Source organism: Heterocephalus glaber, unplaced genomic scaffold (genome assembly GCF_053883595.1).
Source record: "Heterocephalus glaber isolate CG9 unplaced genomic scaffold, H.glaber_assembly_v1.0 deba00001444, whole genome shotgun sequence".
Classification (NCBI taxonomy): Eukaryota; Metazoa; Chordata; class Mammalia; order Rodentia; family Bathyergidae; genus Heterocephalus; species Heterocephalus glaber.
Window position 1 is genome coordinate 136,104 of NW_028258297.1, and position 25,924 is coordinate 162,027.

General features: G+C 43.7%; 2 protein-coding genes and 1 pseudogene across 2 annotated transcripts; 1 reads left to right on the forward strand and 2 right to left on the reverse strand.

The window, feature by feature from the left end:
• Positions 1 to 5,987: 5,987 nt before the first annotated feature.
• Acr (acrosin) lies at positions 5,988 to 15,552 on the reverse strand. Its single transcript, XM_004845893.3, is given in 7 exon segments — positions 5,988 to 9,654; positions 9,657 to 10,158; positions 10,688 to 10,833; positions 13,967 to 14,250; positions 14,340 to 14,546; positions 15,409 to 15,507; positions 15,509 to 15,552. Coding segments are annotated over 7 exon segments (1,356 nt in total). The 3' UTR covers positions 5,988 to 9,580.
• Positions 15,553 to 17,438: 1,886 nt separating this feature from the next.
• On the reverse strand, positions 17,439 to 21,968 carry LOC101721693 (actin, cytoplasmic 1). Its single transcript, XM_021258705.2, has one exon. The coding sequence runs from the start codon at positions 18,107 to 18,109 to the stop codon at positions 17,660 to 17,662; it is 450 nt and encodes a 149-aa protein (XP_021114364.1). The 5' UTR covers positions 18,110 to 21,968; the 3' UTR covers positions 17,439 to 17,659.
• Positions 21,568 to 21,932, forward strand: LOC147827428 (RNA-binding protein 7 pseudogene; annotated as a pseudogene).
• Positions 21,969 to 25,924: the final 3,956 nt, after the last annotated feature.

The window sequence follows — 25,924 nt, forward strand, 5'->3', positions numbered from 1 at the left end:
TAATCATTTTAATCCTTATTTACACTTTCAGTTTCTCACACTAGAGAAACTATTCGGTAGTACTATTTTTAAATGCAAACAGTTTTGTTGAAATAAATATCACTTACTAAAATTCACCATCAGTATTGATTTTACATGTCTTTTTTTTTTTTAAATCAGGCTTGCTAGAAGCAGAGTCTGAGAAGGTAGTTGTTCAGATGTCGTACTGGGATCATTCCTAAATGAGTGAGGGCAGGAGAGAGTGCAGGAGAGAAGAAGCTGAACAAGGTTATAGCCTCAGCAGAAGATTCAGTCCATCCCCATTCCCAGGGAAGCTCTGGAGGACAAACTGCCTCAAAGTTGGTCCAGCCTCAAGCCCAGGAACCTCTTGTGCTAGTCAGGCAAGAGTATGAGGTAAATGGGACAGCTCATAGCCTCCAGGGTAAAGTGGCTCCAAAGCAGCTAGGGCCCTTTTCTGGGAAGGAGGGGAGCTGGGAGTTTTATCCATCAACACTCAGTGCACTCAAGGGGTGGATGCTCAGGTAGAGAGCCAACAGCATCCACTGCCAACACATTGCTCAGATCCACCTGCTTAAACAGTTCATTCTAACCTTAAGCCAGAGCTTCCCCAAGTTTTTAACTGGGGTCCCAGATTCTGGGAAGGGGTCAGCATGAAAGGAAAACCAGAGCCCTCTCTGCAATTGAATTCTCTTGGAAACTGAAACACATCTACCTTTTCTACCACCATCTTCTGGCTAGCACTTCTGCTGGTCTGCATGGCTTGCCTGGTGGGTACAAGAACTAAGAATGTGGATCACCTAAGTACTGAGACAGAGGAGAGGTGCCTGTCAGAGAGGGAGGTGTGGTCTGGCCCACAGCTGTATGCCCATCACCTGCTTCCCTGACATTTTGTTGAACTGTCACTGTGACAGCCACATCATCACAGGCCTACACCTGGACCAATGAGCAGATCCAAATTTGAACCAAGCAGTAGCCTACACTTGCACCAATTACAGGCCTGCAGCTGCTATATAAGCAGCACTTTCACACTTCTCGGGTTAGTCTAAGAGGGCCCCTTCTGATGTATTCACTCTTCTGTGATGCTACACAGGTCCTGTTAAAATCTGCTCATGAATTATCTTGGTAGTATGAGCTAGGAAGCTCCTGTAAATCTACTTGGCACTCTAACCCTGAGTAGTGTGGACAGAGTAGTTGCTTTAAAAAAGAGCCATAAACACTAGGGGCTGCTAGTCCTGAAGAGTTCCAGAGACCTGCACCCAGCAGTCACTCAGTGGCATCCAGCACAAGCCAGCATCAAATGGCAGTGGTCAGCAGTAAGAGAGAGCACACCGGGCAATGCTGACCTATGATGTCCAGCATTAGTTGGTGATAGCAGAGCTGTACTTTGCTGAATCGACCAAAAGAACCCTCAACTGATTGGCAACAGTCCCAAATGCATTCCTCCCAGTTTCTATTATACAGCAAAATCCTTTCTTTCTAATTCTGATCAAGGAAAATTACCTCTTTTCAGAATGCTAATTCTTCACTTTGCTTGCCAGTTTACTTGCACATGGAGAATTGAGGAACACTCATGGCTTTATGTTTTGTGAAACTTAACTGTGTCACTTAATGGAAAACCTCTACCCCACCAACACATCCATTCACAGAGCATACAGTTGCAGACAGGAAACAAATTCCCCAAGTGTGTCACTGAGCAAGGCACTCTTATATCCACTCCTGGACATGGGACACAGAACTATATATTGACAGTTGAGTTGTATACCACATCCTGAAGGGCCCTCATCCCAATAGGGTGTCACCTCCAAACTGACAACTTAACTGGGTCTTTAAGAGGGCCTTATTGCTCTTCTGGAGCAGTCGCTTCTGGATCATGTAGTATTTAGAGGGAGCAATAGGCATGTGCCACCACTGCACTTCTAGGCAGTAAAGGGCTGAGGTGATCTTTTGCAAGATCCTTTATCAATAGAAAAAAGTTGGGTGGACCTGGAGACTGAGTCATGCTGATAAGGTACTCCAAGCAGAAAAGGCAAGCCCACAGCCAGAACAACTCTTTTTTTTTTTTTTTTTTTTTCTTTTGGTACCAGGGATTGAACTCGGGACCTTGGGTTTGCAAGGCAGGCACTGGAACCACTGAGCTAAATCCCTGGCCCCCTGGAACACACTCTTTTTTGTGTTTTGTTTTGTTTTGTTTTGTTTTGTTTTGTTTTGTTTTGGTACCGAGGATCAAACTTGGGTCCTTGTGCTTGCGAGCCAGGCGGTGGAACCTCTAAGCTAAATCCCCAGCCCAGAACACACTCTTAATACATTGTTTTCACTCAAAGCATGAAACATGCTTTCTGGGATGGGATAAATCAATGCAATCAACTTGCCACTAAATATCTCACTGGTCTCTTCAAAAGATACTAGACATCAGAGTTCAGGACTGATCTCTACTAAACATGCAGTGGCATTAGTCAGTCAGCCTTGAGGCCCATATACAGTCTCCAACTCTGCCATTGTAACCACCCTTGCTCCTGAGCCCCTGAGTGAGCACTGGGATGGCCAAGCACAGAGGCTAACTGGCATCTACTAGTCAGCACCACCTGTCTACTGTGTTCCTCAGTGCCTCTTTTGCAGTGACGTACTCCAGTGACAGTCTACAAAACAATGATTCTCTGCCCTTATGTTCACTCCCACAGGTTCATCTTCATGTCTCTCCTGAAGACTTTCTGTTTATTTTTCAATTAACAATAATTGTATATGTTTATGGTCCTAAAGACTTACTTATACCTGATCACTTGGATCTTGCTCCTCTCAGACTAAGCCTATAAATCTACAAATTCCCCAATGTCAGGACACTTCCTTCTACACAATGTGTGCAGCCTCTTGCATTGCCTGAAACTCTACCTATTGACTTTCCCCTTTCCACCCACTATCTTTCAGTGTCATCCCCCAGTAGGCAGCGGTCCACTTTTGGAACCCATGCACCTAGATAACCCAAACCAATAAACTTCTAGTTTTACCAATGTGGCAGGCTCCAAAATATTTTTAGGGCTTATCTTCCATCCTCTGGAGTGCATGCATCCTATCAAGATATCCAGAGTACTTAGCTCCCGGGGCCCAATTCACATGCAGTTGTCAATACAGTGGATTAAAATGATGTTCTCTGGGAAGTTAGGATGGTCCAGTTAACTTCGGAGTAAGAGAATTTATATAGCCTTGGGCAAAAGCAAGGGTCTGTATAGTGGTCCTATGTGAGTACAACTACAGGTCCTTCTTCCTGATAGGTGTGGAAAAGGGTTCATGTTTCAAGTGACAATTGTATACTGTGTTTCCTAGTTTCTCTTATTCTGCTGCTGAGTTTGATGATGTGCTGAATCTGATTTGCAAGTATTTTGTTGAGAATTTTCACATTTATATTCATAAGGAATATTGGCCTATAGTTATCAAAATGATGCTGACCTCATAGAGTTAGGAACTATTTCTTCCTCTTGTTTTTATGCAAGCATTTTAGAAGGATTGGAGTCAATTCTTTAAATGTTTGATAGATTTCACAAATGACGCCATCTGGTCTAGGCCTTTCTTTCGGGGAGGTATTTGATTACTGATTCAATCTCTTCTAGAAAAATCTATTCTGACTTTCTCTCTGTTTTTGAGTCAGTTATGGTACCTTGTGTGTTCTAGGAAATTGTCCATCTCACCTAGGTTATCTCATCTGTTGGCATGCAATTGTTCATAATATTCTCATAGTCCTCTTTGCCTCTATAAAATTGGTACTAATATCTTTATTCTTATTTTTTATTTTGGCAATTTGAGTCTTCATTCTTTTACTCTTAGTCATTCTAGCTAAAGGTTTGTTACTTTTGTTGCTCTTTTCAAAGAACCTCCTTCTGATTTTGGTAGCTATTATTTTTCTCGTTTCTGTATTTTGACTCTAATCATTATTTCCTTTCTTATGCTAGCTTTAGGTTTAGTTTGCTCTTTTTTTCTAGATTTTTCATTTCAGGCATACAGGTCATACAAATAGATTATAGATTTCATATTTTTTATTTTTTAATATAAGCATTTACAGTTATAAATTTTATTCTCAGTGTTCTGCTTTGCTACATCCCATAGTTTAATATGTTGTATTTCTCTCTTAGTTCACCTTAAGGCATTGTCTAATTTCCCCTGTGATTTAACCCACTGGTTGTTTAAGAATGCATTGTTAAGCGAGGTGTGGTGTTGCATGTCCATAATCCCAGCTACGTGAGTGGCTGAGGCAGGATGATCACAAGTTTGCAGCCAGCTTGAACACTGTAGTGAGACCCTGTCTCAAAATTTTAAAAGGGGAAAGAAGCTGAGGATATAGCTCAGTGATAAAACACTCCTGGGTTTGATCCCCAGTGCCACAAAAAAAATCCATTAACTTACACATACAAGTAGATTTTTCAGTTCTTCTGTCCCTGATTTGTAATTCTATTCTCCTGTATTCAAAAAAGATACTTTACATGATTTCATTCCTTAAATTTATTAAGACTTGCTTTGTGACCTAACATACAGTTGGTCCTGGGAATTGTTCTAGATACACTTAGGAAGAATAAGTATTCTGCTCTTGCTGAGTGGAATGTCCTATATATGTCTGTTATTAGTTTGTGCTGGTATTCAAGTTTTATGAGGGGTGTAGTACTGGAAATTGAACCCAGGACCATCTCACTGAGCTACATCCCTAGTCCTGTTGTTGTTGTTGCTGCTGTTGCTGCTGCTGCTATTGAGACAGGGTATTGCTAAATAACTTAATTGCCCATACTGGTCTCAAATTTATGACCCTCCTGCCTGAGCCTCTGAGAGTCCTAGGATTACAGGAATATGCTTGCTTTTCCCATATGTTTTTAGTAATTTTCTCAGTGTTATGTTGAGAATTACAATTATATCTTAAATTCATTGCAAGCTAATTTATGTAATATTTATTTATTTATTTATTGGTACCGGGGATCGAACTCGGGTCCTTGTGCTTCTGCAGCAGGCAGAGAAACCACTAAGCTAAATCCCCGGCCCTAATTTATTTTTGATAGTATATCAGTACTGCTACTATTCATATCTGTCCTTCTCCCTTTATATTATTATCACAGATTACCTTTTTATACTTTGAGTGCCTGTAACATGGATTTAAAATTACTATTCTATGTATTTGCCTATTAAGTTATATAGGAAAGGACAGAAACTATAAACTATATCAGAAGTAGAAAAATACTTGCTTTTGTTTGTAGCTATATAGTTACCCTTACCAGTATTTATTTTTTCTTATGGTTCCAAGTTATTCTTTTGTTTTCTTCTATTTCAATTTAAAGAATTCCCCTCAGCTTCTTCTAGGACAGGTCTACTGGTAAAGAACTCTCTCACATTTTTTGTAATCTGCAAAAGTTTTAATTTCTCCTTCATTCTTGAAGCATACTTGGCTGGATGTAGAATTCCTGATCTATAGATAAAATTGTTTTTCTTTAGAATTTTAAATGTGCCATACCACTACCTTATGTCTTCATTCCTTCTAATGGGAAATCAGCTGTTACTCTTATTGAAATTGTTTTTATATAAGTTGCTTTTCTTTTGCTGCTGTCAAAATTTACTCCTCTTGGGCTGGGGATTTAGCTCAGTGGCACCACGTCTGCCTCACAAGCCCAAGGTCCTGAGTTCAATCCCCAGTACCAAAAAAAAAAATTTACTCTTGTGTTTTGAGAGCTTTTTTGTTTGGTTGGTTAGTTGAGTTTTTTTGGTATCAGGGATCGAGCTCAGGACCTTGGGCTTGCAAGGCAGGCAGCGGCAAGAGAGTTTGATTTTAATGTGGGTCTCTTTGAATTTATCCTGCTTTGAGTTCTTTGGAATTCTTGGATGTGTGTATTCTTATCCTTCCTCTAATTTGGGAAGTTTGAGAAGTTTAGGGGCCATAGATTCTTCAAATATGTTTTCTTTCCATTTTTTCTCTTCTCCTCTTCCTCCTCCTCCTTCCGCTCTCTCTCTCTCTCTCTCTCTCTCTCTCTCTCTCTCCTGAAACTCCTATAATTTATATCTTATTATGTTAGATGGTCTCCATAGTTTCCTCAAGCTTGGTTCAGTTTTCTTCTAATTCTCTTTTCTTTCTATTCCTCGGACTGAATTTTTCCAATTATTTTCCCTTCAGATTCATCAGTTCTTTCTTCTGTCTGTTCAAGTCTGCTCTTGAACTCCTCTAGTGAGTTCATTTCAATCATTATACCTTTGAGCCCATGGTTTCTGTTTAGTACCTGCTATAGTTTGGATCTAGAATGTCCCCTAAAGCTCATGTGTGAAAGGCATGGTCACAAGCCTACAGCACTATTGGGCAGTGGCTCAGTGGTAGACTGCTTGTCTAGAAATCACAAGGGCCTAGATTCAATTCCCAGTGGTGTACACACACACATGTGCACACAACACACATGCACACACACACACGCACACACACTGTTTAGAGAATTAAAAGAGAGGGGCCAGGGATTTAGCTCAGCGGCACCACACCTGCTTCACAAGCACAAAGTCCTGAGTTCAATCCCAGATCTGCGCGGGGGGAACCCTGAGAATTAAAAGAAAAACTTCTAACAGGGAAGAAATATTTTACAGATGCGTGTTACTGATAAATGGCACACTCAGCACATAAAGAGAACTATCAGAACTATAAAAATATATCAAAAATTTATAAATAGGCAAAAGATTTGAAGAGAAACTTCACCAAAGAAGATATTTGGATGACAATAAGCACATGAAAACGAGGTTACCATCACCAGCCATTAGGTAAATGGAAATTAAAATCACAATGAAATATTTCCATATAGCTATCATAATGACTAAAATTAAAAAGACTAACTAGACCAAGTGCTGTGTAGGATGTAGAAAGATAGAACTGTAGTAATGCAAAATATTGCAACTACTTTGAAGAAATATTTTGGCAGTTTTTTAAAACTTGCTTAACATACACTTACTGTATGATCTAGCTATTCTTCACATAGACACTTAGCCAAGGAATATGAAAATATGTGCATATTTTGTTAAGCAAAAATATAAAAGGCTTATGAATATGAATATTCATAGCTGCTTTATTTGTTATAGTCTAAGCTGAAAGCAACCCAATATAAATAAAAAAATAAATTGTGATATATAATAAAGTATTTGGCAATAAATAAAGGAATAAATTACTGCCAGGGATTTAGCTCAGTGGTTTCGCCGCCTGTTGCACAAGTACAAGAACCCAAGTTTGATCCCTGGTACCAAAAAAAAAAAAAAAGAATAAATTACTGATACATACTACCCCATAAATGACTCTCAAAATGATTAGCTGGTTAGTAGTCGGTTTTTTTTAAAGAGCACTTTCTTGAGCCGGATGTGGTGGCACACCCCTGTGGTTTCAGCCTGGGCCCAAGGGTTCAAGACCAACTTGGGCAACATGAGAGGCCCATTCTCAAAACAAAAGGATGTATGATGAATATACAAAAATCAACTACGTTTCTGTACGCTAGCAAAGGGCAAATTGAGTATCAAAATATAAAACACTTGGGCCAGGGATTTAGCTCCGTGGTTCTGCCACTTGCCTTGCAAGCATAAGGACCCGAGATCGATACCCGGTACAAAAAAAAATATATATATGTATATATATATATAAAACACTTAAGATTAATTCTAACAAATTAAGATTAAAACACTCAAAACATTACTGAGAGAAAATAGTCATGACCCCTGCTTTTTAGGTCACGTGGACTGTAACATGTATTGTGCTTGCTTAGCAGTTAGAAGATGACTAAGAGCCTGGCACCAGGGAGATTATAGAATTTGGCCTAAAGGAGCTGGGGACTGAAAGTAACTCAGCTAGCTTGGGATACATGAGACTCTGGCTTCAGTCCCCAGCAGAGGGAGAGAGGAAAAAGGAGAAGGAGAAGGGGCAGAGAGAGGAGAGAGGACAGGAGGGAGGAGGGAAGGAGAGGAGAGGAGACTGTGTCTGGGAGATATCCCAAAAGCCAACAAAATTGCCAAGTTCACATTCAATCATGCCAGCTTTTTAGCCAAGGCAGAGAGAATTTGATTTCTATCAAATGTTGCTATGCTGCAGAGCTAGGGGCTCTCAAACCCATATGCAAGCCTTCCCATGTGACCAAACCAAAGTATTTCAGAGCGTTCATGGGAAGATTAGTGGTGCTGATTGCTCCTGTGATGACCATGGCTTATTCACTGGCAGCTTCTCACCAGTGGGCTCCCATGTGACACCCACACTCACAAGCATTTACAGTGTGTCAAGCCCTGCTCCAAATGTGTCCCCCTTGTCCTTATTTCATGGTCACACATCCTTCCGGCACATCTTTCCAAGGACACAGAGCTGATGAGGGGTAGAATGGGGGCCTTGTCTGAACCCAAGCAGACAGAAGAATCCCAAACATGAAGGCTCATGGCTGCCTCATCTTCCCATTTCCAAGCCAGTCAGGAAATTATTGGTCCCTTGGGCTTTCTCAGCTGAGTCTGATTTACAACCTTAACCGGAGTGGCCAGTTGATGGAGCCCATTAGGATTTCTCTACCAGGATTTTGCAAGCAACTGTAAGTACTTCTGGCTGGGCCTAGCCCTACTTGGGCAGTGTGGGCCAAACTGAACATCTCAGGCTCTCTGCAAAAACTTCAGACTATGGTCATGCTTCACCAAGCTCCTCATCATTCCTAGGTCTGTTTCTGGCCTTTCCTATTGGTTCTGTGTAGCATCTTTGTATCCTTGGCACTTTTATGGTTTCTGTTCCTTGCAATGGAAGATCTTAAATAATGTTATGGAAGTCATTCAAAACTCATTCAAAAAGGCGCTCCAAAAGGTACCCCTACATACACACACTCACACTGCTGCAAAGCTTTAACAAATCATTTTTAAATTTCCCTGAGTCCAGAAACTAATAGGGTTAGCCACAGGTCAGTAATGAACTTGGACTGGCAGTGTTCAATTGGCCAGCCACCATTAAAGCACAAGTAAAACTGTGTCTGGTACGGAGGTTTGTTGTGTTGACTGCCCAGTAGCTATGCTGGGGAATCCAACCTTCCATACAAAAGCTTCTTTGTGGATGTCTTTAAATGGCACCTATAGAACAAGGCTTCCTAGTAGTAGACTTTGACCCTCACCCCTTTTTTCCCAGGCAGTCTTTCCCTGCCACACAGCCACTGTTCTGATTTATTTATGCAAAGTCAGCCCCTCATTGCTAAGTCCTGTCCATTTCACTAAGTGTGAAACACAGATCATACCAAGCCTATGGTCCCAGGTCACTTTATTCCAGTCTTAAAATTTAAGATTTAGCACCTCGCCTGCCTCACAAGCGCCAGGTCCTGAGTTTGATCCCAGCACCCCAAAAAAAAAAAAAAATTAAGATTTTAAAAACCACAATTTACACAAATGTCTGAGCAACTCATACATTCCATCCCCTTAGAGGGAATAGATTTGATGGAGGAAGGCTTGGGTTGAGTAGAGGTGGGCAGATAGAAGGCCAAAAAGCGTTTCCTCATGTGTATATAGATAGATATATTTGTAAATACATCCATTTATTTATTTCAGATGAACTGTTCACTAGTCTGTTGAGAATAATTTCAGATCAGAAAGAGATGGGTTCTGGGAGCTCTGGTATCTCCATGCCGTAAGAGCTCTTTGGGCCAGAACGGCGCATCCCTTCAGAGCCTCAATGAGCTGCTGGAGGCGCTGGGCAAAAGAGAGTCCTTGGGTCGGTCTGGTGGGCGATGGCGGAGGAGGGGGAGAAGGAGGCGAGGGGGGAGGAGAGGGGGAGGGTCGGGGTGGGCCCTGGGCTGTAGGCGGTTGGGGCTGAGGTGCGAAAGGTTGAAGGGGTCGAGGAGGAGGAGGAGGAGGAGGAGGAGGAGGAGGAGGGCGAGCAGGGCTTTGGAAATACCAAGGAGGGTTTGCAGCGGGGGGGCGGGAAGAGGTGGGCCGGGCTGGGGGCCTTGGCCGAGAGGGGGGAGGGGGAGGGGTAGCTGGCTGAATCGCATGCAGGACACTAGGACCAGTCTTGGAAGCAATCCACTCCAGATAGTCCCAAGTCGCTGTGTAGATTCCAGGGCGCTTGGCACGGGCACAGCCTACCCCCCAACTCGTGATCCCCACGACCACGAAGGGGCTGTTCGCGTTGTCTCTGCACATGAGAGGCCCGCCGCTGTCCCCCTGCCCAAAGGACAGAGCAGTCACTTGCCCTGAGCCACTCTCCCTGCCTGGGGGTCATGGGCTCTAAGAGGACAATTGCTGCAGCTATGTGGTTTCCTGATGCCAGAAAATAGATGGCTGTGGTCAAGCTTGAGCTGGTGCCGCAGCCTCCAGTGAGGTGGGAGAGGGAGGTGGCTAGCGTGGGTTCCCTGCCGTGAGGGGGTGCGCGTGCGGCTGGTGCCTGCAACACAGGAGCTTGTGTGACTCTGGGTGCTTTGTGTTCTGGGGAGGGGAGATAGACATTCTCTCCAGGGACCAGGTTCGGGCGATGCATCCTTTGTGCTAAGTGTGGTGACAGTTGTCTGTGGGGGTAGCTGATAGGAGTCACCTCCAAGTCCTCAATGTAACTACTGATGCTGGGAGAAGGGACCAGGGAAGGAGTCACTAGAGCCTTTGGCAGGAAGTGGAGACAGTGAAGCTTAGGGTCCAAAAATAAGGGTCTGGCGTGCCCTGAAGGGACCCAGGGGTCTGGCACCAGAAGGAGGGTTACCTGGCAGGTGTCGATCTTGCCTTCTGGATAGCCGGCGCACACATTGGTTGACATGACCCTCCCATTGTACCACTGGGTCGAGTTACACAGGTCAAGGTCAATAAGCTTCACACGGGCCTCCAGCAGCACAGGCGATGGCCTAGGGGCTGTAGCCAGGCCACACAGTGGTCAGTGATCAAGGAAGACACAGAAGGAAGCCCTGCCTCTTCCCTCCACCAAATTCCCATCCTCTAATGCTCTGGTTGAACCCAGATCTCTCAGCCAGAGTCCCACCTGTCCTCATATACTCCTGCACAATGAGAGAGGAGAGTGGGTGGAGCTGGAGACCTGTCACCAGGATGAGGGGCAGGGTGTGTGAGCATGGGTACTTAAGGTAGATAGGGCTGACAGAGGTTAGTTGTAGCCAATACTCATTTGATCTATATGGTCCTGTTGTTCTCACTTTGGATCTGGAGCTGGAGCATCATCCAGCCACAGTGGGGGTGCAGGGGGCTGAGACCTGGCCAAGATCACCCCTCTCCAGACCCAAATCTGAGACACATCTTCCATTCCCCACAATCTGGCAAGAAATCCCCCTCCCTGCTTTTTCTCCTTTGTCAGGGCTCCTCTTCAGTTGTAGACAGGATCCTCTGAAGCAGGACTGATTAGCCTGTCCCCAAGTGCTTCAGATCTGCTCTGAGGAGACTTTAGGAAAAGGAGCACTGAGTCGGGATCTCCTTCACAGTCCCAGACTCCATCACGACCTTGAGGTTAGGAAAGGCCAGCTATGCTACAGCTCACACAATCAGCTTACATGTGGCTCAAACAGCCCCCAAACCAGTGCAGCTGTGCCTCTTCCTCAAGTGCAGACAGCAGGGTCCCCTCCCACACAGCACCTGAACCCTGATGGATAGGTCTAGATGTCTGCAGCATGGGTGGGAGCAGCCTGATGTAGGGCAGACCTGGGTAGCACAGGCATATAGGCCTGATGATAAGGTAGGAGAAGCAAAGAGCCACATGTGCAGGGCTGAGTATGCAGCTGGCATTCAGTACGTGACTGCTGAATGCATGTTTGCCAGGCATTTTTCCAATCCAGGCAGCATGGGAGTTTTGAATGTGCCCTGCCTTTGGGACAGTGGCAATACTGAGATAACGATGACAATAATTTTTGGCTTGTTCACCATTAAAATGACTTCTAAAATCTATGGCAGGACCCATAGGCATGAAAGCTATGGGCCTCATTGTAAAAGAACCAGGTGTCCTGAAACCTGAAACCAGAAGATGGATTTTCTTAATCCTGGCCCCTTGGCTTTAAGTTACAGATGCAAAAAGCTTACAAGAATTCAAAATTCAAGGGAATGAAGACACACTCTGGGGCAGCTCTTCCAGTCCCAGAGCAGATGAGTTGAACCAGGAGGCAGAACACAGAAAGTTTGAGCAAGTCACAGAGTTTGGAGCCTGGCACCTTTCTCAAAGACTTGGGCTTAGGGGTGGGGAGTGTGTTTGTAAAAACAAAACAAGACAAAAAATAAAAAAGGATGAGAGATTGCCCATTACATTTCCATGGGGACTCCGGAACATCCAAAATGTAACTGGAAACCTACAACCCTCCTGAGCACAAGATGGTTTGGAGTAGACATCCTGAGATCAGCCTCCCGTGAACCACAAGAACCCTGAGCTGTGAACATTATCAGAGAGTAGATAGGAGGTGGGGCAAGAGTAACGTTGTCCTCACTTTGGGTGCCAGGGCAGAGCCACAGGCATCCGCACCTGGGATGGGGGTAGGAACCCCAGGCCAGGGACCAGTAGTCATGTGTCAGCAAAAGCTAAAGGGAACAAAGGTAGCTGGGATGAGACCACCATCCCTGAAGGACAGGACATGTGACAAACCTCTTGGGAACTACATCAACCTCCCTGGGAAAGAGGAATGTGAGTAAAGGGAATAGTCCCAAAATTATTAGTTTTCTATTATAAAAAAGACTGAATTTTAAATTCCAAAGGACTGAATTGCCTTGAATTAGGAAGCCTAAATTTTTTGTTATGAAAGAAAGAGAAGAGAAAGATAACTAAGTTAATTTCAGTCACATTTTCATACCCCTAGTGTGACTGGATGAAAATTCACACAACCACCTCTGGGAAGCTGAAAACATCAGTCATGTGCAGAGACCAAGTTCCAACTTACAAACCTTTGCTGTCCATTTCTGCCACCTAAGGGAGTGACCTGTTGCTTCGGGAATAAACAGTGCCTCTAGACTTCCAGTATGTGGGGAGGGTGTCTGGGACTCAGACAGTGACTGTGGTGTCAGTGTGACAGTGGGCCACTCCCTGGACCCTCCATAAGCTGCTCTGCTGTGGAAAAGAGTCCCCTATTCACTGCCCATCCGGTGCCAAATGGGCCTATAGTATTGAGTGGGTGAGACATCTAGGCAGGCAGCTTTGTCAAGGACAGAAAGGTACAGGGAGGCAGCAGACAGCTCTCATCTTGAATGGGAAGGGAACTATTAGACAGCTCGGAGGGGCCTAAAATACTGGAATAGCTATGAACTGCAGAAAACCACACCCACACCTGCTTCTCTCCCAGGCTACACAGAAAACTCCAGGTAACTCCGATGGAAAGGGTGGAGGTTGGTGCTCTGACTGCCCAAGGATGGGGAGCCCAGGTGCCTGCTGCTGCTGCTGGATAAAGACTGCCCTGGACTCTCAGAGGCCAGGATATTCAACTGGACATTCTTTACCTGTTAAAGAGTCCATCTGATCTGACCCTTCCATTTACAGATCAGAAAAACTAGCCCACTGCCACAGAAACACAACTAAAGTACCTCAAATGCTTTTCAGGGTATTTCCAATTTTCCAGAGCTCCAGATGCCAGAATCAGACACAGCGTTGACCTCATTCAGAAAACTGCCAAGGTTCTATTTGCACCTGTGTTCAGCCTTCCCTTAGAAAGCCACTAATTCACCAAATGCCGTGACCATGGACAGGGGACTCAGCTTCTCTTGTTTCTTCAGTTATGCAAGGGCACTGTGCCGGGGTGTATTTGTGGTGCGTTGATGAGAACTGAAAATTGCTCAGCCAGTCATCACACACGAACCCTGTACCTCACTGGCTTACTCCTGTATTCAGTTTTCTGTGCACCAAAAACCAGAATCCAGTCAGAATTTTCTGTGGGCACAAAGGTCATTCTCACAGACCGGCTAGACAGTGAATGTACTGGTGGGTGTAACCTTGGGGACCCTCCCTCAGGGCCCTCCCCTCTTGAATGCCCAGCGATGCCCTGCTCAGAACCCCTCCTGTACTCACCATTCTCCTTTATGTACCCCCAGCCAGCCACATAGCAGGTCTGGGGAATTTGGGGAGGGCCTGCCTTAAAAGTGGGCAGGCAGCCTGGCCCAATGAACTGTCCACATGAAAGAGCAGGGGTGATCTTCAAGAGAGCAATGTCATTCCCTTGATTCACACTGCTGTATTTTTCATGGATGATGATTTTCTCCACATATCTCTCCTGCACAGGTGCCCTCACTGGCTCATTGTTTCCATATTCAATTTCCTGTGCTCCAAAAACCAGTCTCCAGTCATAGACTTTTCTGTGGGCACAAAAGTCATTCTCCCAGACTGGTTGGACAGAAGTTCTAGGGACATCCCCCCCGCCCCCCGTGCACGTTCCCACACATACTTTTTGCTGTCGAAGCAGTGAGCCGCTGTCAGCACCCAGTGCGAATTCAGCAGGACGCCACCACACACATGGTACCTGCGGTTGGTGTGGGCCCTGAAGATCTGGAGGCTCACCATCCAGGGCCAGGCCCCGAGCTGTGCTGTCTGCCCTCCGATGAGTCGGACACCCCCATGTGGGTTCTGCCTGAACCGCAACCCACAGGGGCCACTGAGGAGAGACCAGACTTAGACCAAGCCCATCCTTATCTCCATGCCTGGAGGAGGCCGGAATATGGGGTTGGGAAAGGTGCAAAATAGCTGTGAAGTTAGGACGAGGCAGCCTGGGGTGTGCAGGAAGCCAGAAGCTCCAGGAAATGGTTTGGGGAGTTCTGCAGAAACAGGTTGTACAAGCCCTGGAAGTAGGGGGGCTGCGGGCAGAGCGGAAGGCTAGAGCCGAGGTTGAGGGACTGAAAGTAAAGGGATGCCATGACCTGGTGTCTTCAGAGCCAATCTTGGGTGAGAGAGCCTGGACAGAGGCAGGTGGTGAAGGGGGTCTTGGCGACAGGAGGAAAGCGTAGCTGCAAGCAGTGCAGCAGTCCATAGGCATGGGGCACGGTGGGAGCAGTGAGGGTCCAGAGATGGAAGTTCTGACCCCTGTGCCGCAAGCAGGGGCCAGTAGTTTGATGCTTGCTGGCATACAGGGTCCCTTGGGGGTGAGAGTACCTACAGGTGAGTGGAGGTGCTAGAGAGGCCTTTGAAGTTAGGCTAGAGTGAGACATCTCAGCTACCCGTGGGAGCTGTCTGTCAGTGTCTGAGAAGTGGGACAGTCAGTCACCAGGGAAGTGGGGGACACAGATCCAGGAGCTGAGGAGTCCCTTTCAGGGGACCGTAGACAAGTGGGAACCAACAAGCTCTGGGCTGGTGGTTCTGAGAGCAGGAAGAGCCTGTGCTGGGTATGTGGGTCGCAGGAGCTATAGGATCCAGAGACTGCTAAGGCTTAATCTTCGGGTCCCTACCCCTGGACAGAGGGAGTCTGGGTGGGACCTGCTGTTCAGAAAACACCCTCCCCATCAAGGTCCCCTGACACTTACTCACAAGTGCCGTCATCTTTGGCGGTCGCAGACACAGCCAATATCAGCAGAACGGCGCTTGGCACCATCTCCACCATAGTCCCGCTCCAGCCAGACCTACGCTGTGACCTCACAGAGCTCCGTGGCTTCCTGGCCAATCAGCATGGCCACCCAACCCCCATCCCCACCCCCACCCCAACAAGTCCTACGGGCTCCTAGGTTTAACTGATTCCTGCTGAGGTGACTTTCTCACTTCCGGTACCCCTAGGGTGATGGCGACTCATGTATGTCCTCATTCCCTCCGTCGCAAGGCCAAGGTCTTCACTGATAATTATTCTTCCAAGGAGCCACTCTGTGGAGATTCATGGTCTGCTCCTTTTTGAGCTGTAACCATGGCAGACTCATGAACTAGGGAGCAGTTTGGCCCTGTGTGACAAGATGATGCAACATATCCGTAGTTCAAAGGAGCCTAGTTCAACAGATAAATGGATCCTTAATACTTGGCGGGGGAAACATATTTTTCAGTCTTCCACCGGTATGCTATTATTATAGATAGCTAAGTTAGGTAAAAATATTATAGGCAGTCAGTTAAGTCTGGGTCCTTGACAAAGTCAGTGCAAAAGATAAAAACACATTACAACTGTGGCCAGAGACACATCTGTTAGAGACCAGGCCTCAAGATAAAGACAAAATGACCAGGCCTACATACTTCCCCAAAGGACAAGATCAGTGGTAACACCTGGCCTAATGAAGTCTAGATCGACATCAGTCACCCTGGTGGGTGACCAAGACCTCTGAATCTGTTATTCCCTAGAAGAAGTCTTTGTTCTTTCCATGCACACTTGCTAGGTGATTGTTCCCCCCATTGGACTGCTATTACCTAAATGACTACAGCTGTAAACTTACTGGTTATTCATAACTTTAACCCACATTGCACTCATAGGCTTTTCCTCTATACAACTTTCCCTAAAAAGTAGAATCCTCAACTACCCATTCAGGACCCCTCCTACCTCTCAGGAGCTATCCTCTCAATAAATATTTCCTACTCTTAATCTCCATTGTTCCTAGAATTCATTCTTTGATTTTAAAGAACATGAACTCAGTACATCAGATATCTAATAGGTTGGAATTATAATATTTCCCTTACATAATTTGGAAGTCCTATTTCATCTCCTATATCATCCCGGTATCATCTTGGAGGTCCCACCGAGATAAGAGATAATTGGGAGGAGGTAAGAATCTGTTTTGTTTTATGGATTCTGGATTGTGACTCGCTTAGGTAATCAAAAGTGTATGCCTTCAATTTGTACACTTTCTTTCTCTTTTATGCATTGTCTTTTGTTAAATCGATGATAAATTTCAGTTGAGAACATGGAAAGATCATATTTCTTTGATAAGACATTTTACTTTTGTGGCCAAGGTCTTATATTCCTGTTTTATATATGCTACATTTAGACTTGCTTAACCTGTTTCTTGCTTTGACTATGGTTTGCTAGCTTGGCTCGGAAAACGCTAAGGAAAAATAATGTTAGAGTGCCACCTAGTGGATTTTGATACTAACTACAGGTAATTTTTTTTTTTTTTTTTTTTCTTATGTACTGTAGCACTTTTATTTTTCCTTACACAATGACATGTTGCTGGGGCCTAATGTTCTCACAGTAGAAAAACAAAATTTGTCATCTTAAAGAGGTGAGTACAAAAAACCTTACATAAATTAAAAGGATGAATAAATTTACAGGTGTAAATGCAAGCTGTTTCCAACTCAAGGCAAGTAAACCACCCACTGTGTTCAGGCGGGAAAACATCAATGATGACGGAAACAGGATCCTAAGGCTCGGACTTTCCCACCCTGTTAGACTAGCAAGGGGACAGAAGCGACAACTGGTGCACCAACTCCTGCCAGCCCAAGAAAACCTGGAACAGGCAGCTCTGACTCAATATCCTGCACAGATGGCTGTGCTTCGGCCACCCAGGTCGCTGAGCCGAGGGTTTCTCCACAAGTTACCGAGCCACACAGACTAAGGGGATGAATCAAAGATATGCACAGGGTATTAAACATAGACCAAAGTAACAGTTAACTTGAATACAAGGTCAAAATCAGCAACAAATTCTACAATCCAGTGCTGATATCAGATACAAGCTTCAAGGACAAATTTCTTTCAAAGGCTTATTCCAGTTTCGTGAGGCTAGCATGAGGTGTGTACATCTGCCAGGGCAAATTATACTTCGGAATCAGCTCATGCAGCAGGTGCCTGGCACCTGCTCAGACCGTCTAGAAGCATTTGCGGTGCACAATGGAGGGGCCTGACTCGTCATACTCCTGCTTGCTGATCCACATCTGCTGGAAGGTAGACAGTGAGGCCAGGATGGAGCCGCCGATCCACACGGAATACTTGCGCTCAGGGGGCACGATGATCTTGATCTTCATGGTGCTGGGCGCCAGGGCTGTGTTCTCCTTCTGGATCCTGTCGGCGATGCCCGGGTACACGGTGGTACCACTGGACAGCACTGTGTTGGCATACAGGTCCTTGCGGATGTCCACATCACACTTCATGATAGAGTTGAAGGTAGCCTCATGGATGCCACAAGATTCCATACCAAGGAAAGAGGGCTGGAAGAGAGCCTCTGGACACCGGAAGCGCTCGATGCCAATGGTGATCACCTGGCCATCGGGCAGCTCGTAGCTCTTCTCCAGAGAGGAGGAGGACTCAGCGGTGGCCATCAAGAACTGCAAATATCAGCGGCTAGTTCGGGGAGTTGGGCGGCCGGAGCTGCGCAGGGAGTGACTAAGGATGGCGGCGGCGGCAGGAGGACCAGGAGGCGGCACCACAAGCAGAGGGCGCTAAAAAAAGTCTCACCTACTATTACTGAACCTGCGGGTGAGACAAGGCGCTGTTCATCTGCAGATAAATCTCATCCTGTACTGTTAGTTTTAAAAGGCCAGAAGATGGACAGCCAGGGGAACAGCCAGCTCCTACTGGAGCCCCAGCAGTCCCTGTATGAGACCCCTACTGGCCTACCAACCAGATGGGGAATTGAAATAGGAGACATTTTCAGACATGTGTTCTTGAGGGTCTAAAAACGATGAGAACTAAGCCCTTCTATTATATTAAGTTGTTAACTATTTATCAGGAGAAGGATGAGAACACCTCTGCCTTCTTAGATCATTTACAAAAGATATTGATAGAACGTACATCCCTAGCTCCTGATTCAATAGAGGACAGATTACTCTTAAAGAAATTTATTAACCAGTCATCAGCAGATATTTTTTAAAAGCTACAAAAGATGGTTTTTGCTCCAGATAACTCACTTGATAGTTCAGTGAGGATTGCCTCCTCGATACATAATTGAGACCGAGAGGAAGCCAAAAGAGGAAAAATGGAGGCCAAGAGAGAGCAGTCACTTTAATTTCAGCTTTAAAAGAAACAGAGCATAGGTCTGATTCTCGGGGCTGCAAGAAGAGCCCAATGGCTAAACTCATCTGCTGTGGCTGTGGAAAGCCAGGCCACCTTGAGAGAGACTGCCGTGGGCCGGGGGTTTAGCTCAATGGTGCCGCCACCTTCCTCCCAAGCACAAGGACCCAAGTTCAATCCCTGGTACCAAAAAAAAAAAGAGAGAGAGAGAGACTGCCATAAGAGCCCCCATGAGCTGTGCCCTGAGCAGAAGTGACCTCTGGAAGTCAGCCAGCCCCTGAGCCAGAGACCCCCCAAAACTGGCCCATCTTACTAGCTGATCCAACAAGACTAAAGGGCCCCAAGGTAGTCTCTGCCTTCTCCCTCTAGCCAGACTGACATCTCCACAGACGAGCCCCAGGTAGTCATGGCTATAGAGGGAAACTCAGCCTGTGGCTGAACTCTGGTTGGTGCATGTCTCTCCGTCCTTCTCTTCAGCCCTGACCTTCCCTCCAGCCATCACACCCCAGTAAAAAGAGTCACTGGAGGGGAGGTAACTCACTATTTCTCACAACCCTTAGGCTGGAACAGGTTCAGCTTTCTCTTCACCCATTCCTTTTTAATTGTGCCTGAAAGTCCAGTTCCCCTCCTGGGGAGAGATGTTTCATCTTATTTAAATACTGTGACATACATGCACCCCAGTCAGGTACACTGCCTCCCCCTCGTGGAGACAAAAATAAATCCTAAAGTAAGGCACCCAAAAGAAAAATAGAAAAACCAATAAAAGTTGCTTTCACAAGAGTAAAAGCATTTTATTCTTTCTGATTCTTATTCCAAAAGATCTGTTAATTGACCTATAAAAAGTTCCAACTAGTCTTATTTATAGCTACAAACCTAAAAATTGTAAAAGAGTTATTATAATTTGACTTGGCCAAACACATCCAAGGGCACTCTGATTTATAAGCAAATTGTCTTCTGTGTGCTTGTCCATCTGTCTGTCCAATCTATAACCAGACACAATACTTACAGTTATTTTATTTGAGCTCAAAAAATTTTTTCTTCTTTTTGCCTTTTTAGATTTTTAAGATGTTTGTCTATAACTTAAGATGGCTTTTAGATAAGTGTCATTAGAGTTAAGGACATGCTTCCACCTAGGTTGCCAGTTAATTAAAATGATTCTGAGACTGGCTTTACGAATCCAATACATACAGTTGTCCATGTACAATAACTTGGAAGTCTTTCCTTGGTCAAAAATAATGTATTAATTGCTATAATCTGGTTCTCATAGGTTGTCTAGAATTTGTTAAGATGATTAAATGAGGACCCCTTGGGCTTGGAAAAACTGCCAGATAGGACTCCCCTTGGTAAATAAAGGAGCAGCTGCCTGGAAACATCTTATTCTATCTAGTCCCACTAATGGGACTCCAATAGTTTCCATAGCCCTATGGGAGATACATCCCAATAAACATTGCTAAACATATTATCGTAATATGTTTACCTTGGTTATCATCAAAGAGTAAGTTTTCTATGGGTAAAACAATAAGATTTTCTTATTAAAAGATCCCCTTAGTACAAAACTAAATTAAGAGACAAAGGTTTCCATATAGCTGTGACATTCGTTATTGCTAATCCCGTGATATACTAAATGTATTCACGTCTTCCCAGTGTACAGGTCTTCTAAGATATAAAACTAAGATTGTTTATGATGATAACCTTTTTCTTAGACTTAGATATCTGCGTTTCTTTTAAGCTCCAGCTACTTGTGATGGAAAGTATATGTCAAACCAGCATGAGACTACCAATCAAATGATAGTTTATTTTTTAAAAAGCTTATGTGATATGTATGTTATATATGTGTCACCACACTTAGAGATACTCAGACACTGAACAGTCCAGACAATATCACACACTTCTTCAATGACATTCTATTAAATGATAACAAATTAGGTGAGAGCTTCTTTGGGTACTAGATAGAGATAATTAATTGTAAACCTATTCTATACTAAGATAGACATTTAAATGTGTTTCAAAGATAATATAATTGTCATGCTAAAATATGTTTTCTCTATAAAACTTTATAATTGTTGTCTGTTAACATCGCACAGGGATTCAAGTTTTGAAACAACCATAACTGATAAAAAATAAGTTCTTCGGCTGTACTTTATATTTCAAAGTGTTTGATATCCAAATCAAATTATAATAGTTAAGCTCATTCTTCTCATTGCAATACCTGTGTAACTGATCTCTTCTGGGTGTTCAACAACTAAAGTTTAGAGACCAGAAATAGAGGTAACTGGGCTAAGAAAACAGCCAAAATTTTGGCCCTGGCCCTTCAAGGCCAACAAGAATTCAAGACATGAGAGAACCCTTTCTACAAGATCCCATAACTTTGATGAATCACCAAACCTCCTGAAGAGGGAGATTGATGGACCCTAGAGGGCAGAAATCAACCAATGGACATAGTTCAGGGCCATCTTCAAACACTGCTAGTAGCGTCTACGTTACATCCATGGGTCAAGAAAACTTCCTTGCTTCTCCACAGATCAGCCACCCTGACTCTGAAAGATAAATCAACTACTAGGAATGCCATAACTAACATGAGACGCACTGAGAAGCCACCTTAAACCTGTACGCAGGTGCACTGGGCACACATATTCATTCCCACGCTGACCGAAATCTGGCATGATGGATGTTTACTTTAGGGCACCTGAGTACAAAAACGTAGGGTTTTCAAGTTTGGGCAGTCACTGTGACCCTTCAGCCTGAGTGGGGAGGGGTCAACATTGAGATGGGGGTGGCGGCTGCAGAAGCAGACTAAACTCTCTTTGTGGACCACCTTGAAACTAAAGTGACAGAGGACCTGCTTTTTGAGCTGTTCCACCAGGAAATAGTCATGCCTCACAGGGTGTCAGTTTATCATACCCTCAGCATCATGTTGGAAATTCAAGTCCTACCTCCACATCTCCTAGCAGCAGATATGAAAGGACTGGAGATAACATGACACCATCATCACAGATAATTCAGAAATCATTCTCGTCTCCAGAAAATTATCAAAGACAAGCAGTGATGAACAATGCTTTTAACACAGATGCCATATGGTGGGAAATTTGGTTCTCCACATGTGGACCAATCAGGATCTTCTCCATCGGTTGAATCACACGATCATACTTATAACCAGTCTTCAAGCTCCCAGTGGCACCAGAGTACACCACCATCACAGCGTAAAATCAGACAGAATTCTCATCCCTACCCAGCAGGTAGACATTATAGCCGAGAACAGAGTTACACCGATCGTGGGTCAGACCACCATTACAGAGGAAGCAGAGGAGACTTCCTCTACAAAGATAGGAATCGTGATGGCTGAGCCATGATCCTGATAACAGAAGGAACAAGTGGTAGAGATGGAAAATGACGCTCATCTTTACACTAATAAATATTTAAAGGACGTTATGTTATAGAGCCATTTTAGGTTTTTTTGACTAAATTGAGCTGAAAATATTTTGAAAAACTGTACAGAGGAGCTTTTCCAGTTGCCACATTTTTTAATGGATAGCTGCAGTTTAATACAGAATGGGAAGAATTGTGGTCGCAGTCTCACTTCATTAACAACCGTTCACCTCGGGGCTTTGTGGAGAGGAGAGGGTAAAATGCAAAAGAAAGGGCCACAGTTCCTGATCATCCAGACAGCTTCAGAAGGGCGGATGGTATGCCAGGCATGATTTTTTTAAATACAATGTTTAGATTTTGAAAAAAAATTATAGTAAGAGACACACATCTCTATATTGCCATAATGGCATTGTGTCATTTACTGTAACAAATTTTAAAAATCTAAACATTCCCATATACTTTGGTCAGACCTTGTAGATGGTTGTATTATAAAGCAAAGACCTTAATTTTTTGTACTGCAAGAAATTCCGTGCTAAGTGAATCCAGTTTCGGTGTATATAACAGGAAGTCCATATTGGTAGCTATCAGCTAATCAGATGGCTATCTGTATTCTGTTAATAAATTAGAAAATATAATTTTTGAGTGATTTTTTTAAAGTTTCAGAATGTTCTTGGTTGTTAGAGGATAAATCATTTTGGTTAACTTAGAGAGTTTAAGTACAAGTTCTGTGAGATGCTCTTTGTAGCTTTACCCTGTACAAGGATGAATCTACATGTGCTATTTCATTCTAAAGTTTTAAGAAATTTCTTATTAAATCATGTTTGACGTATGACTGGTCACTCGGGAAGTTAAATAGGTGAAATATCTGTATGTGTATATTTCACGTGGAAAATTACAGTATTAATGTAAATTCGCTTTTTCAGGAAGAACAAAAATATCAATGCATACTCATAAAATAGTAAAGTGTTTTACTGAAAGTATTCTTTTTGGGAAAAAAGATTCATGAAGTCTTTACGTGCTGCCTCTATCACTCAAATTACAGAAATGTTAACATTTCCCAAGTGCCCAAGACCTGTACCGAGGACACATTTTATCACAGAGATTATACAAGTTGATTTTTGTTTGATCATTGGAAAGAATTTAATGTTAACATTTTTCTGCTTTTAATATTTTAAAATCTTAAAACCTTTTATGTATCAAGACGCTATTTCCCTTTCATTACAAAATTGTTTAAAAAATTCATTCCTTGAAAAATTTGGGTCCTTTTTAAATACTAATCTCAGCATTTGTACTGTTACTTTTTAATATATTAAAAACATAAAAAGGAGGGAAAAAAGAAATCAACAAATGTACAATGTGCCAGAGGAGGGTCACCAGGAGAAAAAGTCTTCCATGCTTTCACAGAAAGCAACAAGGTCAAGCAACAACGTGACCTTTCCTGGCAACTGACACTGACAGAGGAGCTGAGAAGCTCTGTACATGTTCCAAAAGTAATGCCTGAGGAGACTTATCTGACCGTGACAGACAGCAAGAGGTTAATTTTGATTAACACAGGTCTCATTTTAATTTCGTCTTAAACCCCAAGCAGAAAAATATAACCAAAAGAGATATAAAACAATACCATAATACTAAAAGCTAGATATAAAAAAGGGCTCCGATCACTGACCTCTTTGGGCAGTTTCCAGCTGGCCACAGTTATGGTTCAGTGAGGCTAAAAAACTATGGTAAAAGCTGTAAAAGTTCAACAAGAGTCTTTTAAGTTCTTTAGCTAAAATTGTCCTTCCAAACTACCAAACTCTCTATCTCCTTACAACTAAAACTACAGAGACTCATGACAGACATATCAGAGTTATAGATAATCTCCATCAGTAGAGGGGCCTAAGAGCCAACCAGTACAATTGCTACTCCAGTCCCTCGAGAGTAGTGGCCCTCTAGACATGGCTTTTTCCCCAATTTGCCTTTCTTTCTAATGTTCCTGCTTTGATTACATATGCCTTAATTTCTTGGAAAATTTATTTATTCTTGCCCAGAGACTGCCAAACTCCAAGTGATCATACAGATGAAACCAATGACAAATGTACAAGAGTGCTTCTATCAGGATCCACTAGATTGACCTTGTAAAACGAGTTCTTAAGTGCTAAACTACAATATGACTTCTTTCTGAGGCCCCTTAGATTAGCCCTCTGGAAAATACCCCTGACTGCCAATTACAACTGTGATCCCCCTTCAGTCTGAAGTAGCCAAAAGGGTCATTGTTCCTTGCCCCCTCGTGGCAATCCAGGATACTTCTTCAGAGGGGGAAAAATTATAGACAGCTAAGTTAGGTAAAAATATAGGCAGTCAAATAGGGCTGGGCCCTTGAAAGAGTCAGTGCAAAAGATAAAAACACATTACAACTGTGGCCAGAGACACATCTGTTAGAGACCAGGCCTCAAGATAAAGACAAAATGACCAGGCCTACATACTTCCCCAAAGGACAAGATAAGTGGTAACACCTGGCCTAAGGAAGTCTAGATAGACATCAGTCACCCTGTGGGTGACCAAGACATCCAGACCCATCATTTACTGGAAAAAGTCTTTGTTCTTTCCATCCACACTTGCTAGGTAATTGTTCCCCCGTTGGATCACTATTACCTGAATGACTTTAATCCACATTGTACTCATGTGGGTTTTGCACTGTAAAACCTCCTTGTAAAATGGAATCCTCAGCTACCCATTCGGGACCCCTCCTGCTTCTCAGAAACTCTCTTCTCAATAAATATTTCCTACTCTTAATCTCTGTTGTTCCTAGAATTCATTCTTTGATTTTAGAGAACACAAAGTTGGTAAGTTAGACATCTAACAGGTTGAGAATTGTAATAGTTCCCTTATATCATTTAGAGGTCCTGTTTTATCTTCTATACCATCCCTGTTTCACTATCAGCACATTGCACAAAGAGACATTTTTAATTTCCTTAATTTATGACACAAAGCCATCCTCCCTGTCCACTGCTGAGAATCACAGTCTCCTATTTTATGAATAAATACTTCTCACCTGAAGAAGTACAAATGTCAATAAGTACATGAAAAAATGCTCAACATCACTGGCCATTTGAGGAATGCAAATTAAAACAACACTGAGATTCTATCTTATGCCACAATGAATGGCTATCATCAAGAAATCAACCTATAACAAATGCTGGTGAGGTTGTAGAGAAAAAGGAACGCTTCTCCATTGTTGATGAGGGTGTAAATTAGTACAACCACTGTGAAAAACAGTATGGAGGTTCCTTAAAAAACTAAAACTAGATGTTCCATTTGACCCAGTTATTCCCCTTCTAGGTATCTTCTCAAAAGTGTTAAAGTCATCATACCATAGTGATCCATGCATACCCATGTTTATAGCAGCACAATTTATAATAGCTAAATCTTGGAAACAGCCCATATGGCCAGCAAAAGATGAATGGATAAAGAAAATGTGGTATTCCTGGTTCCACACTACAAAGACACAGAGGACACCGGACCACCAGACCACTGTACTGAGTAAGTTGGAGTCATCTCCACCTCCCATCAGGACCGGGACTATCTTAAGGGGAAGGGCAGCTGGAACCTGCAGTACAACTCTGCAGAGTTCAACCCTACAGGAGGACAGGGAGCTCAACTTGGGACTTGCAGCCAGAAATCTGCCTGAATCTCATGGGTCTGCGACTAGCTTGCTGAGACTCATTGACTTATATCTGCACACTGCTACCCACGTTGCCCATTGTGACTGCAGAGAC